At 41.4% G+C, this 20556-nt stretch overlaps 4 protein-coding genes across 7 annotated transcripts; all 4 read right to left on the minus strand.

The window, feature by feature from the left end:
* Positions 1-1160: 1160 nt before the first annotated feature.
* On the minus strand, positions 1161-4185 carry LOC102709565. The gene is made up of 2 exons (XM_015837337.2): positions 3648-4185; positions 1161-3309 (listed from the first exon to the last, which is right to left on the minus strand). The coding sequence occupies exon 2, from the start codon at positions 3275-3277 to the stop codon at positions 1643-1645; it is 1635 nt and encodes a 544-aa protein (XP_015692823.1). The 5' UTR covers positions 3278-3309; positions 3648-4185; the 3' UTR covers positions 1161-1642.
* Positions 4186-5212: 1027 nt separating this feature from the next.
* On the minus strand, positions 5213-8136 carry LOC102709845. The gene is made up of 6 exons (XM_040524223.1): positions 7978-8136; positions 7672-7878; positions 7397-7559; positions 6557-6756; positions 5961-6197; positions 5213-5849 (listed from the first exon to the last, which is right to left on the minus strand). The coding sequence occupies exons 1-6, from the start codon at positions 8119-8121 to the stop codon at positions 5736-5738; spliced, it is 1065 nt and encodes a 354-aa protein (XP_040380157.1). The 5' UTR covers positions 8122-8136; the 3' UTR covers positions 5213-5735.
* Positions 8137-9621: 1485 nt separating this feature from the next.
* On the minus strand, positions 9622-13389 carry LOC102707037 (transcription factor GAMYB-like). Of its 4 annotated transcripts, none has more exons than XM_040524121.1 (6): positions 13113-13389; positions 12146-12524; positions 11078-11465; positions 10505-10974; positions 10376-10421; positions 9622-10117 (listed from the first exon to the last, which is right to left on the minus strand). In XM_040524121.1, exons 2-5 carry the CDS (start codon positions 12521-12523, stop codon positions 10404-10406), a joined length of 1254 nt encoding a protein of 417 aa, XP_040380055.1. In that variant the 5' UTR covers position 12524; positions 13113-13389; the 3' UTR covers positions 9622-10117; positions 10376-10403. The 4 variants fall into 4 exon arrangements, with proteins under 4 accessions (XP_040380055.1, XP_040380053.1, XP_040380052.1 ...); XM_040524119.1 differs by having other exon boundaries at positions 10495-10974; XM_040524118.1 differs by having other exon boundaries at positions 10232-10421; positions 10495-10974.
* A 685-nt stretch (positions 13390-14074) lies between these two features.
* LOC102710125 (histone-lysine N-methyltransferase, H3 lysine-9 specific SUVH1-like) lies at positions 14075-19213 on the minus strand. The gene is made up of 3 exons (XM_006654514.3): positions 18994-19213; positions 14949-17047; positions 14075-14508 (listed from the first exon to the last, which is right to left on the minus strand). The coding sequence occupies exon 2, from the start codon at positions 17026-17028 to the stop codon at positions 15001-15003; it is 2028 nt and encodes a 675-aa protein (XP_006654577.1). The 5' UTR covers positions 17029-17047; positions 18994-19213; the 3' UTR covers positions 14075-14508; positions 14949-15000.
* Positions 19214-20556: the final 1343 nt, after the last annotated feature.

The raw sequence follows: 20556 nt of genomic DNA on the forward strand, positions 1-20556 counted from the left end.
GATTTAAAGGAATTTAAGTCTTAAATGAAAGGATAAAATTCTTGCTCTGTTCTTTTTTTTCATTTCTCATTTTACGTCTGTTTTTTCATTTTGTCCGATATACAGATTCGACATTTACATTTTATAATTCGCGTCAAGATATTTCAGCAAAACTACAATATAATGAAAGTTTCAACGATAAATCTAATGAAATAATTTTCCATACAACCAACCTATGTAGGTTTAAACATATTGATATTCAAAATTTGATGGCATAAATTGTAGGACAACTACATAACTCTTACCATCCTAACTAAAAGGAATTTTGACAATGTAGTCTCGGAAAGCCAATGTTTTTCTTTCCAGAGAAAAAGCTAATGTTGGTAGCAGGTACCCTCCATCTCCATATCCATTTTAAAGTGTATAGTAGTTAAGCTCTAATGATTTGGTTGATGCATAGAACCCAATGATTCCGACTAAACGAGACATACCTTATGGGCTCTTGAGAAGTCAGATCTGTGTTAGCGATTGGACCAGAAAGATGATCAATCTCAAACAGTAATCGGTGCACTATAGAATATTTTTCTGCAACCTTATTTCGTGATCATCCAATCAGGCCACTTTTGTACAAAGTTGCTTGTAGAGAAATCAAGAATATGTCTTTGGGAGGATGTGGCATCAACAACCTGATAAGACGTGAGAAGACACACATTTTATGGACGGTGAGCTTCTGATGGAAGAAAGTTCAGAAGAATCTGATCAATCAGGCATACAAGCATGGAGTTCATTTGGACCTAGTGGTAGCAGATTGCACAAGCAACATTTATCTGAAATTCTGCATGCATATGCATGATTGTGGGGGGACTTTGTTCTGTTTCTCCTTGAATTGTGTGACCCAGAGAGGGGAGATGTGATGCCATTGTTGAAGCAAGTGTAGTGTACAGTATACTGTGGCAGATCACATGGCAGTAGGGGCTGGAAGGCTAGTGTTTTTGTTGATACTCCATGATAGTATATGCTACGCTTCCAGCTGAGGAGAAGAATCTTGGCACAGGACAATGATTCTCAAGTCCCAACTCCCTTGTCGTAGCTGGTCACAGTTCCAGATTTGTGACTTCAGAGTTCAGATTGCAACAGAGTTGAGAAAATGAGATACAAACAATGAGGAATCAATTGCTGGAATTCAGATGTTTCCCAAGTGCTCAAATTCTAAACCTCTGGATGGAAATGGAATACGTCTTTCATACTTACATTGAAGATTTATATTCAAGAATTGTACACACTGTAATAGTGTTACATGTTACATACACAATAACGCATAGCAAAACCTGTGTTTTGAACTATGCAAATTTATCTGAAGAATGCAAATCCTTCATCAGATAAAAGCTAGAAGAAAGAAAACGTTTGCATCACGAGCAAAGGTTTTACAGGTTCCTCTGCTCTTTCATGGCAAACTCTTCGCTATCCCAAATTGACAGAGGCTTCAGTATGACTGCTATCCGCGACATCATACATTCTTGGCAGTGGCATCAGAGAGATTCTTGAATGCTTCATGGATGCATCACGGACTTGCCAAAACAGACTTAGTGTTACATGATTCTGTAATAGCTCCATTGGTGATAGCATTCAGAGTTTCATTGTTCAAAAAATTGATCCCATCTGATTATGTGCCTCCAACACATATAATATCAGATCCCCTTGTAGGTAACTCTGGTGATTCATACTGTCTACTAGAATCATTTTGTATGCTGTCACTTATGTCCTCTTGATCTGCAACTGAAGAAATGATATCAGATTCAGTAACAGTACCCAGTGTAGACACACTTTTGTAACTGAACTGTCTCTCGAAATCGCTTGCACTTGGCTCCTCAATGTCCATCACGTCAAGGACAAAAGATGGTTTAAATATAGAGGGATGTCTCCCCTGGCTGCCAACGCTGAAGCTTTCATGCCTTGTGAAGAACATGTCCTGGTGGGGTACTGGCACACTTTCATGTAGATGACTTTCGTCTGATTGATCAAAAGGGTGATCAAACGGATTCCCTCGTGGATGCAGAATGGATGGAGCTGAGCCAGGAAATTCTGACTGATCAGAACAAGAAAGAATATCAAATGGGTTTCTATTGCAAACCTGATCTTTATCATTGTCTATCAAGTTACTGTCAGGATCAAATATTATGTTCTTCCTTGACCTTCTCTTAACCATCAAGATCTCTAACCTACGATGCCTTTCCATCTCAGAATATCCAAGATCCATGGCATTGTTATCGTCATCTACTGTTCTAAGAAAGGCAGGATTAGTACCAACATTCTTGTCATCGTTTTCGTTGGCCTTGATCTTGTTAGCTTCATCATTATTTTCACTGTCAGTTTTAGAATTCTGAAAGAACATGCCGAAATGGTTGTATGAATCAACATTTTGGATGGGATCAAGATGGCGGGAGTCAGCACTCAAAAGAGGGCCAATCTCGTTAAGGGCACGAGCAATGTGATTTGTAGGAGTATCAGGAGTGGTACTCTCCGCCTGATCAGGATCAAAATCTGGTGAACCATCATTGCTGCCAACTCTACCAAATGATGAATCTAAAGATGAGTTTAATGGGCTGTCCACAGAAGCATTGATAGGCTCTACCTTTATATCAGAAAGCTTCTTCCTGCGACGAACAGAAAAGGCACGTCCCCATTTACATGTACCTGCTGGTTTATCTTCTGAAACTACTCTTACCTCATCACTTTGTGAATCCGTTGATCCTCTATCATGATTTGTCTTTCCCAACATCTCAATATTTTCCATAGCATTTTCTCTGGAAGAATACAAGCCAAATGACGTCTGATTCTCATCAGCTCTATCAAATGCATCAGCTTTCTCATTTTCTTGATTAACTCCCTTCAGAAGAGCATCTTTGGTTTCACTTTCACCATCCTTTAAGCTTACTGCCTTCTCTTTAAATGAAGGCACTGAAGGTCTCTTGTTTGCTTCAAAATGAATATCTCTGGAAAAATCTGCAAACTTGGGAGCTGAAATATCAGTGACAGTTTTCCGCTCTTCATCGGTCTCCGGAAAGTTTGTGTTCCCATGACTTATCAGTACACCAAGGATAAGAGCAGCACATATAATTACAGGAGAATGGGACAGAAGGAAAGTGAAGAAACCCGGCGAAGATCTAAATAGCAGGTAGAGCAGTAGGATTGGAAAGAGGAGAATCCAGTGTTCAGCAGCATATCTGTAGCTCATTCTGATTGAACACCTCAAGATCGTCTTTATGCATGGCGTGTCACTATTCTCCTCAGCGCCCATGGTGTATCCTATATCAATTTGCCAACACAAATCTGGCAGAGAACAGAGAAAAAACACCAACAGTTCAGCAAATAAGGAGCTAGCAATAAATGAAGCCAAGCGAAAGAATGTTCGGTTCCATAAATTTCTGACGAATAATTCCAGGCCATATATATTGCTGGAGGAACTGCAGGCTATACGAAGCTTAACTAATTCAGGCAGTAGTAGCACTTCAGTAGCTCAAAACATCAAGAACACAAAGAATCAAAGATGTGATTCAGAGAATGTTAGCAAATCTCGCGTAAGCTAGTACTACTTCATCTGCCATTTGTTACGACATTAAAGCTGTGATTATTGCTTAATTGATTGATGGCAGCACAAAAGATCGTACCTTTAGGCAGCAGCCGGCGATCTGAAGGCGATCGAGCTCTTGGAGGCTTCTTTCTTCAGCCGCCGCGGGCAATGGCGGCCGTCGTCGCCGTCGCCGCCGCCGAGATGACCAAGGGCAAGGTCGCAGCAGGGAGAAAGATTCACACACAGCGAGGCAGGACCACCAGATCAAGATCAGCTCGCTCAGTAAAGCGAGACAAGGAAGGAGGCGAGCACGATGGTGGTGGTGGGGGTGGGGCCCGGGCGGTCAGCGTCGTCGTCGGTCCGGCTGGACGCCGGTGGCACGTGCCGCCGCCGGGCGCGAGGACAGGTTGGCGCGCCGCGGCGCGTTTTCCCGCGTGTTTGGTCTCTCGTCTCGTGGGTTGGTGGGATCTCTCTCTCTCTCTCTTTCTTTCTTTCTTTCTTTCTTTCTGATCTCTTTTGATTTTGTTTTGGGGGGGCAGGAATGCGGGATGGATCATGGACGGTGCCGAAAAAGGCTGGCTTTTTCTCGCTTTCTGTGCGGTTCTCCGTCAATGCAGTGCTGCTGCTGATGATGATGGTTAATACAGATCAGAGATGCTAAAGGGGCAACCGAGTTTAGTAACTCCAAAAATTGATGTTTTTCTTTTCTTAGGAGATAGTTCACATTTTTCACACGATGATAACAAGATTGGTAATAGATCAGTCAAGGAAGTAAGACCCTCTATGTGACAGTGATACAGGTTTGGATGGAGAATTCTGTATGGAGCTGATTATTCCTAGATCCATGATTATAGATAAAATATGAATTTTTTTATATATTTTTTATAAAATAAAATAAAAACCACTTAAGTTTCAAACTCCAAATCCGACATATATATGGGACCTGGATCTACGTTAGATTTGGAGTTACGACAAACAAGACCTAAATCTACTAGCAGATGAGAATTTAATTCATTTGTCACAGGTGACCACGGTTCACGATCCCAACGAAAACCGCGACGGAACCGCAGTTACCGGCCTCTCCGCGGGGCTCAATTTCGGTTACGCACGGTAACCATCCGCAAATTTAAGATAAATTTCAAAAGTAAGAAAATTTGTGGAAAAAATATATGACGTGGAGATTGATTTGTAATGATGTTTGGCGAAAAAAATTGATGAGAAAACTAAATTTACGAATGAATAAAAATCCAATACTGAAAAATGGTTGGTTAAAATAAAAAACGGTATTGTTCACACTTCATAGCACCTAGTTAAGTATGTATTTGATACATAAAACACATATTTAAATGTTTGCATCCCTTAGTTGATACATGAGACATATTTTTTTACTGTGTTAGCTATTTGTGATGTAGATAGCTGGTAATATTTTGTTGTATGTTTTTTAATTAATTTCTAGTACTCAAACTAAGGTAAATTATATATGTAGTGATGTAGTCACATACTCACATGTTTGTAAACATGTGTTAGTTTTATACGTAATATTTAATTGTAAGTATACTTGTGATACCAAAACTTATCAAGAATTTAGAAAAAGTCATGTTAAAATTTTTCTTTTTCCCATATAGCATGCCGTAAATGTCACGAATATAGCTACGTACTAGTTTTCTTTTTTTATATAGTTTTTTCAAAATTAATTTACACCTAATTGTCGAATTACACTCGCCGCAGTTTTCGGTTGAAACCACGCAGTTTTGACCCGAAACTGTACGGTAACCGAAGATTTTAATATTCAAATTTGTCGTGGTTTTTGCGGTATCCACGTGGGATCCAATGGTGCGCGGCACCGTGGTTTTCGTGACTTGCACGGTAAGTAAAACCCTGCAGGTGACACATTTGCTTGGGGGAGAGATGGATTTTTTTTTCCATCAACACATCTGGGATCTGATTAACTTCAAAGGGTGGCACCAAGAAGAAACTTCATATCACAGATGTAAATATCATTTCATTCATTTTCAACTAGCCAAAGAAAAACCCAATGCACCTCTTTCCTGTGCATACAAAAACTTGCACACCGAAAGAAGGTAAGAATCACAACAAAAGAACAGAAAAAAACACCTATATACATCTGTATGAACACCATCTCTATATCATAAACACTCCAAGAACCAGGTTGTCGCAGAATACGTCACATGTATACATACTCATCCGATTGTATAATCCTAATAAGCTCTTGCAGATTATCAAATACGCGCCTTCCAGAGCTCTCAGCTCCAATATAGTTCAAAAGCTGCTCAGTATCCTAACCCACCCAGCAAGGAAATGATCACAAGGACCTTAGTTTTATGCAGGTAAATAGATCAAACAAACATTGCAACAGCAAATGGCAGTTATTAAGTGGGGGAACACACACCTTGCGCAATAAGTAAATTGCATAGGATGCCTTAGTGGAGTCGTCTTCTTGACATTCCACGAAAAGGGGGTATGCTGTCAGTCTTGGGTTGGTCATGTTGATACAACTGCGCTCTGCTGAAGCAATTGATACTGTTTCAGCTGAAGGCAAACAATCACTTGCATAAGATCGTGATCCTCCAAAGTGCACAGGATATCGGAGGGGAACATGAAGATAGGAGGCTATGAGCAAAACTGCCTACAAAAAAAGATAAAAATAGGCAACTAGTAACTCTAACCCTTGTGAAAAAAAAATCCAGTATGTGCATGCAGGGAGATGAATTTGAACTTCTGCCATCATTAATGCCTTACAAATGTTCAACAGCGTAATAACCATTTTTTTTAAAAAAGTGTGCTTTTTGGCTTATTATTTTTGTGTTCCTAACATAATAGAAAGATGCATCTTAAGGCCATCTAAAATGTTAATTGCCTACTTTGAGAATGAAAATGAGCACAGCAAGGCTGCATGCCTGCATCATTCATTCCATAAGTAATTTTTTAAAGGTCGATGCTACATAAGTATTGATGTTTTTGTATAGTACAGGTGCTGGGACTTACATGTGCTGCATATCCGAGGACAGTCGCAGATCGCTGAAGATCCCTCTCACTGAAATCCTTCTGCTTTCTTCTATGCTTACCGATTTGCCAACCAAAAAATGTCAAAGCGTGTAGTTGTGGAAATTTGAGAACATTGAGTACATGTATTCCATTCTCTTCTGGAAGTGTTCCATTTTCTTCGTAAAGTGTCTCATGCGCCCCTGAAAGTGTTTTGTAGTTTGAGGAAATGAATCAGGAACGAAATTGTGCCAATGTTCCTCATTAGAGAAATGTGCACTATCTGACAGGTTAACCAGATATTCAAGTCACTGGTATGTATGCGTACTATTTCTAATGCTGAAAGATTTTAAGTAGCAGAAAATATGCATTATCTGACGGGTTAACCAGTGATTCTTAATTCACTGATATGCTGTATGCAATGTACTATTTCTATGCTCAAAAGACTTTCAATCAGTAGACTCCAAACTCTCCCTGTTTGCAGAAAGTTGTGTTTCCAAACAGACTAACATTTGGAATACTTCTCCACATTAGAGATAGATAATGCAGGCCATAAGGATGAGTGCTGAGCAATAAGTACAGAGATGGGTAGATCCAACATTAGCTTGAGTAAACATATAAAACAATGTCATATATCTAAACACAAAAAATAACCACACACACTCACTACTTGCTCTCTTATAGTCTTTACCAAACTGCTACAAATGAAGCCATTAAAGAAACAGGATATGGCAATCCAACCTATCCTATATTCCTAGAGCACAAATATATCTATTAGAACCAATACATATCCTTCAAATGTTATTGTTCAAGAGATATAAGCAATGAGTACTGGCTTCTCACCATTAGCATCAGCATCGAGATTTTGCTCATGTGGCAGACCATGGAAGACCTTCACAGGGTACAGTGCAGCAACCTGGCCAATCATACTCTGTTGCCTCATCCTGAGCAACCTCTGCAAATCCCCAAGCCGTGCCTTCTCTACAGATAGCACTTCCTTTGCTTCCTGCAATGAACACACACCTCTCCTTGTAAACGTAGGAAATCAGTTCTACTCCAATCCAATCTCGTGGTGGCATTTCGCGAGCGCGCAGACGGATCGCTTGTTCGAAGATTACCTGCAATTGCCGGCTGGCGGCACCGACTGCACGGGAGAGCTGCATCGCACGGTCGATCTGCACCTGGAGCTGCTCCTTCCGGTGCTCGGCGCCCTGGAGCGCGACCCTCCTGGAGACCAGCACCTCCTCCACCCGCGCCCGCCGGAGCTCCACCCGGCGCCTCATCTCGTCCAGCGCCGCGCCCTGCCGCCGTGACTCCTCCCTCCCCTGAAAGCGGAAGCCCCAACCGCACCGAGTGGCGATCGGTTCAGATCAATCCACGACCATAGGTGTGGGGGAGGGGCGGGCGAGCACGCACGCACGCACCTGGAGGGCGGCGTGGAGGCGGCGGGCGAGGGCCGCGCGGGCCTCGTCCGCGGTCACCAGCCTCTCGCCGAGGCACCCGACGCGGGCGAGCTGGCCCCGGAGCTCCGGCGACGCCCCCACGGCCCCGACCGCGTCGGGACTCATCGCGGCGGCCGCAGGCGAGCCGCGGCCTCCATAAGCCCACCCGGCGGCGGCGGCGGCGGCGGCGAGGGAGCGATCGAATCGAATCTACGTTGCGGGGCGCGGAAGCAAGCAAGCCGGTTGGGGTGGGTGGTGCGCGGTTTTGTCTCCCTCCCGTCGACGGCGTTGCTGTCAGTTTGGTCGGCTTCAGTCCACGACGGCGCCAGGTGGAGCGACCGCAATCCAGGACAATAACTCCGGCGTGGCAGCACCGCCGGAATTTTTTTTATTTTTCAAACATTTTTAATAATTATTTATTACTGAATCTGAAATAAAAATATTACTCCCTCCATATTTTTATGTATGACACCGTTGACTTTTAGGATTACGTTTGATCATTCGTCTTATTCAAAATTTATATCCAAATATGCAAAATTATAATGCATACTTAAAGTTCCTATAATAATAAATCATATTATAACAAAATAATTAATAATTGTATAATTTTTTTAATAAAACGAATGGTCAAACGTGGGCCTAAAAGTCAACGGCATCATATAAAAATATAGAGGGAGTATCACCGTATGAAACTTTTGGTCACGTAGCAAGACAGTTATTATCGGAGCGTGGGCTCCTCAAGCGGAAGTCGGTGAGACCCTCCTTTTGGATTCGACCCAGGGGTGCAACGTCGGGGCTCAAAAGCCTTGTTGAGAGCGAAGAGTAAATGCGAAGTAGATTCAGGGGTCGGGCTCCCCGATGAACAGAGAAAATATAGACAGGTTCAGATCGATGTGAGGCATAATACTCTACTTCTATTGCTTAAGCACTATGTGAGCAAATGTGTTACAAGCTCATGTCTGAATGTCCCTCCTTTTTGCCGTTGACCAGGACCTCCTTTTATACTAGCAAGGAGATACAACAACGACCATGACCCCTACCAACAGCTCTTGCACAGGTCATCATTCAGCTAAATTGTCCCGATCCCATCGGTCAATGGGTAGGTGACGTGGGCGGCGCTCCTCGAAACTCAATGGTCCAAACAGTGGCACCGCCTCGCCTCCTGGCAGTTGTCTGTCGCATTCAATGCGACGGCGATGGAGGGGGACATGCCATCCCTACGCCATAACAAAGATGTCACAGTGATATCAGGACGACCTGTCTTCCCCCATCTTTTTATGCGGGGGAAAGCAAACAGGGTCGTACGCCGACACCCATCATGAGAGCGGCGCGGTGCACCAGGCACCCTTCCATCGCTTTAAATACGGTGGTTGGGTCCCAAAATCACCCTGTTACGGTGGGTCCCGCCTAGGACGCCGAGGGGGTCAAGGGTGCCCCGACCTTCCCAGCGCTCGTCCAACCGACTCGCCTTCGGGCCCGATCCCTTCCTCCCCCCCCCTTTTTTTTAGAATGGAGAATATGCGTTGTCTGTTACTAATTTACATTACTTCGTCTAATTTTCATGTTCCACATTTGATTACTCGTCTTACGTAACTTTTTACAAAGTCATGCTTATAGTTCCTTTAATAATAAAATATATCACAGCAAAATTAATATTAATTAATTTTTTCGAATACATCGAATAATTAAACGTAAATCTAAAAATCAACTACGTCAAACATATAAAAAAACGAGGAAGTACTTTTATCAATACCAGAGACACACGTCACACAACACAACTGTCACCCAAGTGACTGCAATACAACCATGAACCAACCATGCCTAAACATGAAGCGAGATTGCCTCTGAATTCGCTCGTAGAACATTGCAGTGATACAAACTCTTTTAAACTCCTTGAATTCGATAGGGGAACGGATAACAACGGAGGAAACTCAACGTAGCACGCTCAAATAATCATTAATCAACAGGCCGGTAAATTTGATATGAAGAACAAGCACCCTCGATATCCAAACTAGAAATCCCAATATGAGAGATGGCAAAGTTTTCATGTCGAGAACGACAGAACTGATGGCCATGAGCTTTATCATGGAATGTTCATACAATAGGCCGATCATGATGTCACCTGAAAATCGTCAACAGAAATTTTAGCAAGAATGAGATTGAGAAGGACAATATGAAACATAAGCAGCTAATTAATGTTCTATGAAACTTAAGTATAAGGAGCCAAATGTATCACTTGGGGAAGATGGAGGCTCTAGTTTCATGTATCATATATTCACTTGGGGGAGGGTAGTCAACGATGGATGGATTGATATCATCCAAATAGAACTGTGTATCTAGCATGAAACCTTCTTGGATTGGTGAAACATCCCGTTCATACCATGGAACTACTTGTTCATTGTAGCCAGTCATAGAGGAGGTATGTGCTGCAAATGAATGTTAACAAGTCAATATCTAAACAAATATAAGAAAAAGATGAAATAAATAAACTAAACCAACCGGAATATACTTCAGAATTCTGGAGCTCTTCTAGCGATGCTGGAAAAAGAGATGAGTCGCAAAAACTATCACCAAGAGGAGAGTAATCAGGATCTTGTTCCTGATATTCCTCACATAGATCAAGCTCTCTAGATTCTGTCATAGCATCACATGGCATGCTAACAGTGGAACTCAAACTCATAGCAGAAAGCTCTTCTTTCACCACACAGTTTGATGCATGAGATTTATGAAGTAGCTCTTCAGATTGATCATTGTTCCTTGATGCCATGTGCTCAGATGTTGTTGGCAACATTGTGGAATTCATGTAGTCATTAGCAAGGTTGGTAGGTTGCACCGCAGAAGTCCTCGAGTACATGGACTGGTTGTTTGGATGAAATTCGTCAAATTGGATTGAAGGGAGCTCCAACTTCGAAGGAGCTGCTATGGATCTAGAAGCAGAGAAGTGGCCACTTGAAAACCCATGGCTGGCAAACAAAGCAGCTGTGGAAGATGACATTAGTCTTGTCACTAGAGTTAGTCATGCAGTGATAGTTAATACGAAAAGAAATTCTCTGCATAGTTCAGGAATGGCCAAATGGCTGACCTGGTGCAAATGTATGGTTTTTGGTTGAATTCAGCATAGGAAGTGGGATCTCAAATCCTGTAGCAACCTCTATTCGGTTTCTTTGATCTTCTGTGGAGTCATAATCTTTTGATACAAATTTCTGACCAAGTATATTATTGATGGATGCATCTGAAAGCTGGGGTGCATGATATATACTAGTATCTTCTAGGCGATCAGTAAAACCAGGAACATATAACGGATCATTGGACAGCTTCTCCCCAAAACTGAAGTCAGTAGACTCATTTTGATCTTCATTCAAGTCCTCTTGGCATACATCATCTGGATACAGAAGGGAATGGACATTCTTGCATTTCTTTCTTCGAGTATTCCAGTAGTTCTTTATTTCATTATCAGTACGCCCTGGCAACTGAGAGCAAGTGGTCAAGTCAACAGCAATGATAATGGATAGTGACGGCTATAAAAGTGACAAATTGACAATGTTTTGGGACAACTACTAAGATGCATGAAGCTAGAACTAAGTTTCACTTTAAAAATTCAGACTATAAGACTAGCCCATGGCTCATGGTGTTCAATAGAATTATGATAAACCGATGATTGCAATTGCAATTTGCAAAGATGCTGGCAGATTACTTTTAAATAGCAATTCCTAATGTTTACAAGGAAATATGATACATATACTTCAGCTCTGCCGGAAGATGGCCAGCTCAACCTGATGGATTGGTGGCTATCCCCGAGGAGCAGCTTCAGCGCTATATTCAGAGCGGCATTATTTATTGTAATCAAGTGTTGATATTATTTATTGTAATAACCATATTTTAGGACAAAGATAACTCTTTCAACGTAATGAAATGGACAGCATTCGTTTAATTCAAAGAAAGAACTATTCGATTTAAATCAAATAATTTGGGCTATGGTTGTACTTCCAAATATTAATAATCCCTATGGACTCTTATGTCACAGACATACTTTTAATGCAAAGATTGTCCATGACTGTCCAAGAACAATACTTTATTTGAAAAATAATAGTTTCAAGAGACAAATATTTAGTAGTGCATAAGAGAAATTTGAACCATAATATGAACTTACACAAGTAGCCATCTGAGCCCACTTATTCCCCAGTTTGTAATGGAGCCTAATGATTTTATTCTCCTCTTCCTTGGTGAAAGCCCCCTTCTTCAGAGTGGGCCTGAGATGGTTCATCCACCGGAGGCGGCAGCTCTTGCCGCACCGCAAAAGGCCGGTATCATTCTGCAATTTCTTCCAGTTTCTCTGGCCATTCTTCTTGACATATGCCTCTAAGATGGCATCCTCCGATGGTGTCCAGGGACCTTTCTTGAACGTTGCTACTGCTCTAGTAGGAGCGATGCCCATGCTGCTATCTTTATCCACAAATGACTCGTCGTCGCTGTCACTTTTGAACTGGTTCATCTTGTCGGAAACGCCATCGCTCTCGCTCCCCTGCATCCTGTTACAATCAGAAGCTGAACTATATGAAAGTCTTTCTTTTACTTCTTCAGAAGATGTCCTCTTGTTTTTTATGTCATCCGTAGAATTATCGAAAACCAAAAAAAGATAGGCATGTGCATGAAAATTAGAGGCATGTGCATGAAAATTATGAAGTCATTGACCACGGAGATAGAAATCATCTGAAATTAAGAAATGGGGTGGCGTTTTCTTTTGTAAAATAGGGGAGATACACGCACACAATTCCGATCTCAACCGAGGTATCGGCAAGTTGAGAAAGTAGATTGAAACTGGCCCAGATCACATAATATATCGCAGAAAGAATCTGCTCAGTCCATAGATCACCAGCGATCCACTAATCAACAAGATATACTTTTTACATAACTCCAATCTCAACCGAGGCATCGGAGAGTTCACAGATTGAAACGAGCTCAGATCACAAAATATATCGCAGAATAAGCCGCTCGATCTCATCCATAGGTCCCCAGCAATTCACAGATCAAAACAGCTAAACAGGTGCGATAAAAAAAAAACAAAACAAGAAAAGCAACGCATCGAATCGCATCTCGGCGACCTAAAAAGCTAATACCTGATCACCCAAAGCAAAGGTGCTGGGAGTTCACCAAAGCGCCTGGCCTGGCTGCCGAGGGCGATGGGAATCGCGAAGATGGCGCGAGGTGGAGACCGCCGCCGCCGCCTCCCCCCACCCCGGCAATGGCGGAAGCGTGGAGCGGGAGCCGGTGAATCGCCGCGCGAGGAGGCAGCTATATGCGTGGAGCGGAGAGAGAAGACGACTCGTATCTCAGTCCATCTTAGTCCAAAAATATTTTTCTTTTTCCTTTTTTTCTTTATTCTTTTTTTTTTGGTTTTCTTTTGTCTTTTCTATGTAAATAATTGTGTGGATCGTACGGTAAATACTCTCAGATTGAATGAGCTATGGCTAATGACGTGTAGCAAACGAGCAAAGTAATTAAACGTAGTTTATGGAGAAAACTTTTATATATGTATTAGTAACGGTTGAGAGGGTTTGTTTTTATATTAAAATAAGTGTAATTTGTAGAACGATTTGATTGGTTCATTCGCTGCAAATAAATCCTACGTATATGCTCGCCTTCTAGAAGCTAGGGTGGGATACTACTTAAGGTTACTAACAAACAAATTAAATATTACAAAGTTAAAAGATTATTTAAAAAAATGTATTCCAGGATCTCTACTTGTTACGAGACTTCTCAAGGTTAGATATATGCAGATATCGATTAGATACTTTGTTCGTTCCATCACCCCACGAGTTCTGCCTATGGTTGCCTTGGAAAATATTCCTAAATTGTTGAGCATGATTTCAACTTTTTTTTTCACAAATTAAAGCTCAAATTCTAAAATTCTAAACCCCTAGATCCAATTAAAAGAACCCACACGTCAGACTCATGCACTCATTAGCTTCACATCTCGGCCAAAACTAGACCTTTCCTGATGTGAAGAGAGAAACTTATCTGTACCTGAATAGATTGAATCCATGATCTACCTTTATCAGAAGAGATTGATCCATCTATGATCTAAACAGCCCATAGATCAACGAACAGCATTCTACCATAAGAGGAAATGAAGTCGAGCGGAAGATGCAAGATGATCCTAAACCAACGCATTGTACATGACTGCATCTGACAGGTCACAACCTAATTGCTAGAGTTCCAGTTAAAACTGACGCTAGTCTACACAGGATGAGTGCAAATCGATACAGAAGATTTGCAGCAGCAACATCAATACATGCCCCCCACAAAATATCAGACAAAAGGTGGTGCAGAGACCACCAAGCTACCAAGTGCGACATCAATACAAGAAAGAAACATTGGCCATAATTTACTGTCTATGCAGTTCAAATCGATGGTAATTTACTGTCTTCACAGTTCATGTTGAAACCCATCTTCGTCTCTTGTCATTCTTAGGGAATAATGCCAGAGCTCAAATCTGGGCACAGGCAGGAAGTTCTGCAGATATAGCAACACAAATAAATATGTCAAGCAGATATCCCAAGAACACAAAACAAAGAGTTCAAAAAAACCATGATGCTATGACGCAGATTCTAACAGCATATATGTGCACTACTGCGTATGCAGAAAGTGAAGCCTTTCTGGCTACATAACTGCATTATGGTGCTGGGAGATGAACATATTTGCTCCTTTCCACTAGATTAACAAAAGTACTGCACTTAACCTTGTCATCCCACAACACTTGCTCATAAACTTGTCATTGCACAACATTTGTGGTCCAGAAGTACATTACGAAAGGCATGCTGATACTAGGAGATGTACGTGCACAATTCTATGATATAAACCCATAAAAGTGTAATGGATATAAGTTGTCATTAGTCACCTAAAATAGTGCAGTTTGACCATATAGAGAGAACCATTTTTTCAAATAAATTTACCTAGCAGGTAGGTTTGTGTGTTGATCCAACACAACAGAGATACATCTGTCAATTAAAATACTCCCCGACAGTTTGATGATCCACAGAAGCAGTTCTTAGTTCTACGAGAACCTGAGGATTCAGATCCAGCAACACCATAGTCATAAGTCAGCTCTGTCATGGGAGGAATATGCTTCAGTGCGAAGAACATAATATGTGGATGGCTGTCATCTCCATGATCATACTGAACTGGCTGCCAGAAAACATTTGGAGAACAACTATGGTTCATGAAACGCGAAACATTTCCCATCTTTTTTGCACTAATCTTGATTGGCAGTGGCTCAAATTCATCCGCCGATATATATGTGCTCTCCTCACCAATCAATTCAGCACCAAAGTTCCATTTTAATGTCTTCTCACCAGGACATACAGTCTGAAAAATGTAATCATCTTCACTGTCATCCAAATTAACTTTGAGCTCATCAATGACCTCACCAGTATACTCACAAATAAATGCACCAGCACGAATGGGATCCCAGCAGCGAAGACCCCAGCCTCGACTTGCAGTCCGGAAGACCTCAAAGTGGAATCTGACCCCTTTTTGGGTCACTCTGTTCCGGCAATTTAAAGAGCAATGGCAAGCTTCACTGCATTCATAAATTATCGGCTTGCGGCACACCAAAAGTCCCGATGAGCTGTAAGGTAAGTCACCTCCGTTATGTTGTCCACAAGCACAACCAGGATCACCAGGCAGGCAAACACTCTGGCATCCGCAACCCTGTAAGGGTTTCATAGAGCTCAGGGGCCTCAAGTATTTGATTTGGCTGGCATAGGTGAAATGTCCAGGTCCTTTCTCATGGTCTACCTCATTGACAAGACAAACTGGGAGAGCTTCAGCACCAGATGATAGGTCAGGTAGTATAACCCTGCCTCTGCTTGTTGGATTGTCTATCCATCCTTGAGTCAGCTTCCATAATGCAGCCCCATCACGCTGTCCAGGCTCACGCAGCAGCTTGTACTTAAAGCAATTGATACCAGACTTTGTTCTCTCCTTCCAGGACTCCTGAATCTTATAGAGGCCATCATATATGTAGATTTTTCCAGTCAGGCAAAATGGATCCCTGAAGCCCCGCACAACCCTTATCTCGTTCTTCCTGTGCAGGCTCCTCTCCAGAGCAAGGTTACCCCTCTCAAGCTTTTGGTCATGCCTCTCCTCAGTGTTCCTACTATTACCCCCTGAACCACTGTATACCAGCGTATCTGTGTCATCATCCTCATTCTCATAGCCGCCTGCTGCAACAATACATATTGCCACAGAATCCTCATCGATTCCAAATTTAGCACTCATATAATCAATGCCACCCATGCTAGGAGCATGCAACCCAATGATACAAAGTTCCATCCTGAAATAGAAAATATCACCTATTTCAACTCCAGGAACAACTCCTACCCTCTTTCCCACATTAGCCCTAATACTACTTGCCATCATGATGGCACCAGCCTTCAGGTCTGCACGTTTGCTAGTCTCTTGTATTTCATCCAATTGCAGATGTCTACGCCTAAGTGCTTCAAAGGTCATGTGGACTGCTTCCACAACCTCCCTGGGATCACTGGATGAAGGCGGTAAAAAGGCAAGCTCCTTGCCAGCAACAAAATTTTTGTAGACTGGCTTAGGGCGCTTGATCTTAACTCCATTTGAACCATCAGCAGCCGAACCAGATGATCTCTTGGACTTCCGTCCCGATCCTGAACCAGGGTTACCCGAGTAATCGTCTTCATCGTCAAGTGATACAATGCCTGCTCTGGTCTTATATGCCGAGATAGGGGTGGCATCAATGGGTCCATTAGCACTGGTGCCTGCACGAGAAACCCCATTTGCAATGGTAGTGAAGGTGACAGTTGATCCAAAGGCAGGAAGGTTTCCAGCACCAAAACCGAGAGGAAATTGGCCAACCGGAGTGACACATACCAACGGCGGGGTGCTTGACTGATTAACATTGACTCCCATGGGTGCAGGGAACATAGGAGCTAACGATCTTAGTGGTTTGGCATCTAGGAGTTCTTGATAAGGACCAGGAGTGAAATTTGATGCCCTATCCATCTCAAATGTATTCAAATTCCTGCAGAAGAAAGCAGAGTCTTAGTGTGTACTTGGTAGAGGAAAACCTAGAGAAAGCAAAGCTTGGTAAAACCTTAAGAACAGAGAGGGATGGAATGCAAGATTAGTTCATTTTTACTCTTTCCACAAACAAAATAAATCAAAAGTAGCATAATCCTACCAAGAGATAAAGTGAACTATCATTCTCTAATTTCTATGACACCTGAATTGCATTCAACATAGTTGGCTTACTGTGTATACCATATGTACTGCCCCCATTGGGCTGCACTGAATAAGGCCACAATTTCAAATCGTGGTTACCACAATTATATTAAAAACCTGCAGCTCCTTTCTATTACCAAAGTCAGGCTAGACGTTTTACTTTTTTTGGGGGGGGTGGAGGTGGGGGGGTGGGGGGGTCAGTAAATCGCTTGCTGCCATGCAACGAAAAACATGGCAACTAAAAAAGGTTCATCGGTACCAGGTATAGCAGATGCATGTGACGGTACCATCTTATCATTATTGGCAATGGGGGCCATATAAATCATACAGTCAGACTAAAAAATTTGTTTCTCGCGTAAAATAAATAAATATCAAGTTCCTTGATTACCGAGGCAAGATTCATAAAAGAAGTATTCCTCCATTCTCTTTAGATGCCATTTTTGGGTATTGGTTCTGTTTTAAACTAGCCATCATTTCACATTTTGTAGGTACTATATTCCCAAAATTACCCCTATTAAAAGTAGATATTGATGATATGCTCCAATCAACACATTTATATCCATCCACACTGCATATTTCATCAAGAGCTTGGCTGTAACATCTCTATTCGAACCACTAGCACAATCCTGTTCTGCACGCATCATGCACCCCTGTGATAAAATTGAACAAGGGGCAAACTGGCAAGTAATGTGGACAGCTCATTAACCAGAAATAGTGTATATTAATTAAGGGTAGTATCAAGTAATTGGAATTAAACATCACCATGGCATGTGTGTTTGGCCCCAAAACGGCAACTAATTCAATGGATGGAGTAGCAAAACTTCACATGAATCAGCCTTTCACACCAAAACTGTCTGAATTGGTATAACGGTTTCAGCTATATATGCTACTTATTCATTATCCACTATATGGTCAATACCGAGACAACCATGAAAACCAGATTGATACGCAAACATAGGATGGAAGATAAATCCCTTGTCGCTGATTGCTCTATCATGCATGCATTCATTCCACCATCCAAAGCCATCCTGCTCATTTCACCAATTGCAACAGACAACATTCCACCAATTGCAACAGACAACAAGGAGGGCAGACCAGGGAAGTTCCGAACCTCTCATAATGGACTGCATTTTGATGCAGCTCCACCGGAAATATTCACCTCACAAATGGTAGCGGCAATGCAAGGTATGTAGCACACATGCAGGATCATAAACTCGTAATAAACATTTTTCATTCGCTGCAGGATCACATTTGACATGAAGCTGATGCTTAAACATCGAAATAGTATTACAGCAGATAAACGGATCTAACACAGAACCAGGGACGGATCAAATATGGGACATGCGGGTTCACTTGAACCCCCAAACTTTTTGGGAACAAAAAAAATCTTTATTCTCTACGGGTTTTTCAATAAGACGAACTTAGTTACAAAAGTCAACTGCGTCAAATAAAAAAGTCAAATAAAAAAAGTTAAGGAAGTATTAATCTCCCTTAATATTACTAAGGCAAATGAAGCGAGATCCAGAAGAGAACCTAGGGTTCATACAAATTCCAGAAGAAAAAAAAAATTAATCGTTGCCACGTCATAGGCTTGAACAAATCATCTCGTCAGAAATAACTTTCCCACATCACAAATAAGCTCTTGCTCATATCTATTACTACTTCATCACATATTAAATCGTAAAATCGAACAGATCTGGCAAACAGAAAGAAAAACCCAGGGCTAGGGTTTCGGGTTTCCCTGACCTTGGCGACGGAGGATGATGCAAGGACGAGGTGCAGCTGTCCGACGGGAGATAATGGAACGGGGAAGAGATCCCGGCACTGGCGACCTCCTGCTGCTGCTGCTGCTGCTCCTGATGCTGCCTCGCGGATGCGACGGCGAGAGGGGAGCGACAGAGAGAGAGAGAGAGAGAGAGGATGGGGGAGGTCGCCTGGCGAACGGACGGAGAGGCGACGAGACGAAACGAGACGCTCGGTGAAGAGAAATGGAGTCGCGCTCGAGCCGCTTGAGACCGCGTGCGCGAAACGAGGCGGGGCCCGTGACGGCCGTCCGTCACTGTTCTTCTTCATTTTCTTTCTTTTGGACAAGTCCATCCCGAATATCGGGTCAGGTTCGACCCAACCCGGTCCATTTCGTCGCTCCGATCAAACACACCTCGAGATTGGTTAAATCTGTATTACCTCCATTCCGAAATAGATAGGATTATTTTTCGTTTTTCCGTATCTAATGTTTGACCATTCGTCTTATTTGAAAAAAATTTTGTGATTAATATTTTTGTTCTTACTAGATGATAAAACATAAATAGTATTTTATGCGTGACTAATTTTTTTAAATTTTTATACAATTTTTTCAAATAATACGAATGGTCAAACATTGGACACGGAAAAACAAAAAATAATCTTATTTCGGGACGGAGATAGTAGGAGTCTTCGGTGCTTCCTCGGTGATTTTCCTCAAACTATGCTTACTACTGTCTTCATCCTAAGATACGTTTATTTTTCAGTTTTTAGATACAATATTTTAACTCTTCATCTTATTTGAAATTTTTTTATAATTAATATTTTTATTGTTACGAGATGATCAAACATAAATAAAACATGAATATTACTTTATGAGTGACTAATTTTTTAAGTTTTTTAATAAATATTTTAATTAAGACGAATGGTCAAATATTGGACACATAAATCGAAAAATAAAATTATTATAGGACGGAGGTAGTATTAATTGTATGTTCCTTTAGAATTTTTTATTTGTTGCAATTGACTTTTATATCTATTGTGTTTGATCTTCTTATTAAATAATTTATAATTATTTTTTATTTGATTTATTATTACAATAAATTTAAGCATGAATTATAATTTATATATTTAGATAAAAAATTTAAATAAAACGATTAGTCAAACGTAGATTTCAAAATCAACACGTCAAATAAAAAACGGGGAGTATATACGTAGTGGACCGTGGGAAGGTGCATGCGACATATATATTTAGACATATATATTTTTTATTTGTTTTTCTACATGCTCTCTTAAAACTCACAATAAATAAAATTGTGGCATAGTCCACTCCAAAAAAGGTGATTATATATATGATGGAAGTGTAAATACACTTCAATGTTACTAGTCATTGCTACAAAGTATAAAAGTAAAGACTCGTTAGATTTGGAGAAAATACAAATTTTGGCTTATAAATATGAGCAGAAATAAAAAGATGAGGGTGACGACGGTAGTCCCTTAGATCTAATCACCTAAGAACTAAGAACAAGTATTATAAATCCATATATGTTGCCTCTAAAAGTGCCACTC

The sequence above is a fragment of the Oryza brachyantha genome, chromosome 5 (genome assembly GCF_000231095.2).
Source record: "Oryza brachyantha chromosome 5, ObraRS2, whole genome shotgun sequence".
In the NCBI taxonomy this organism is placed as follows: Eukaryota; Viridiplantae; Streptophyta; class Magnoliopsida; order Poales; family Poaceae; genus Oryza; species Oryza brachyantha.

What these genes read in the sequence shown, in the direction of transcription:
- LOC102709565 (XM_015837337.2), bottom strand. Translation starts at nt 3,277, where the DNA reads ATGGGCGCTGAGGAGAATAGTGACACGCCATGCATAAAGACGATCTTG.
- LOC102709845 (XM_040524223.1), bottom strand. Translation starts at nt 8,121, where the DNA reads ATGAGTCCCGACGCGGTCGGGGCCGTGGGGGCGTCGCCGGAGCTCCGG. An exon ending in TCTCGATGCTGATGCTAATG is followed by an intron (nt 6,757 to 7,396) that starts GTGAGAAGCCAG and finishes AAACACTTTCAG; the next exon opens with GGGCGCATGAGACACTTTAC. An exon ending in TCCTCGGATATGCAGCACAT is followed by an intron (nt 6,198 to 6,556) that starts GTAAGTCCCAGC and finishes CTTTTTTTGTAG; the next exon opens with GCAGTTTTGCTCATAGCCTC.
- LOC102707037 (XM_040524118.1), bottom strand. Translation starts at nt 12,523, where the DNA reads ATGCAGGGGAGCGAGAGCGATGGCGTTTCCGACAAGATGAACCAGTTC. An exon ending in GGGCTCAGATGGCTACTTGT is followed by an intron (nt 11,466 to 12,145) that starts GTAAGTTCATAT and finishes ACTTGCTCTCAG; the next exon opens with TTGCCAGGGCGTACTGATAA. An exon ending in AAACCATACATTTGCACCAG is followed by an intron (nt 10,975 to 11,077) that starts GTCAGCCATTTG and finishes CATCTTCCACAG; the next exon opens with CTGCTTTGTTTGCCAGCCAT.
- LOC102710125 (XM_006654514.3), bottom strand. Translation starts at nt 17,028, where the DNA reads ATGGATAGGGCATCAAATTTCACTCCTGGTCCTTATCAAGAACTCCTA.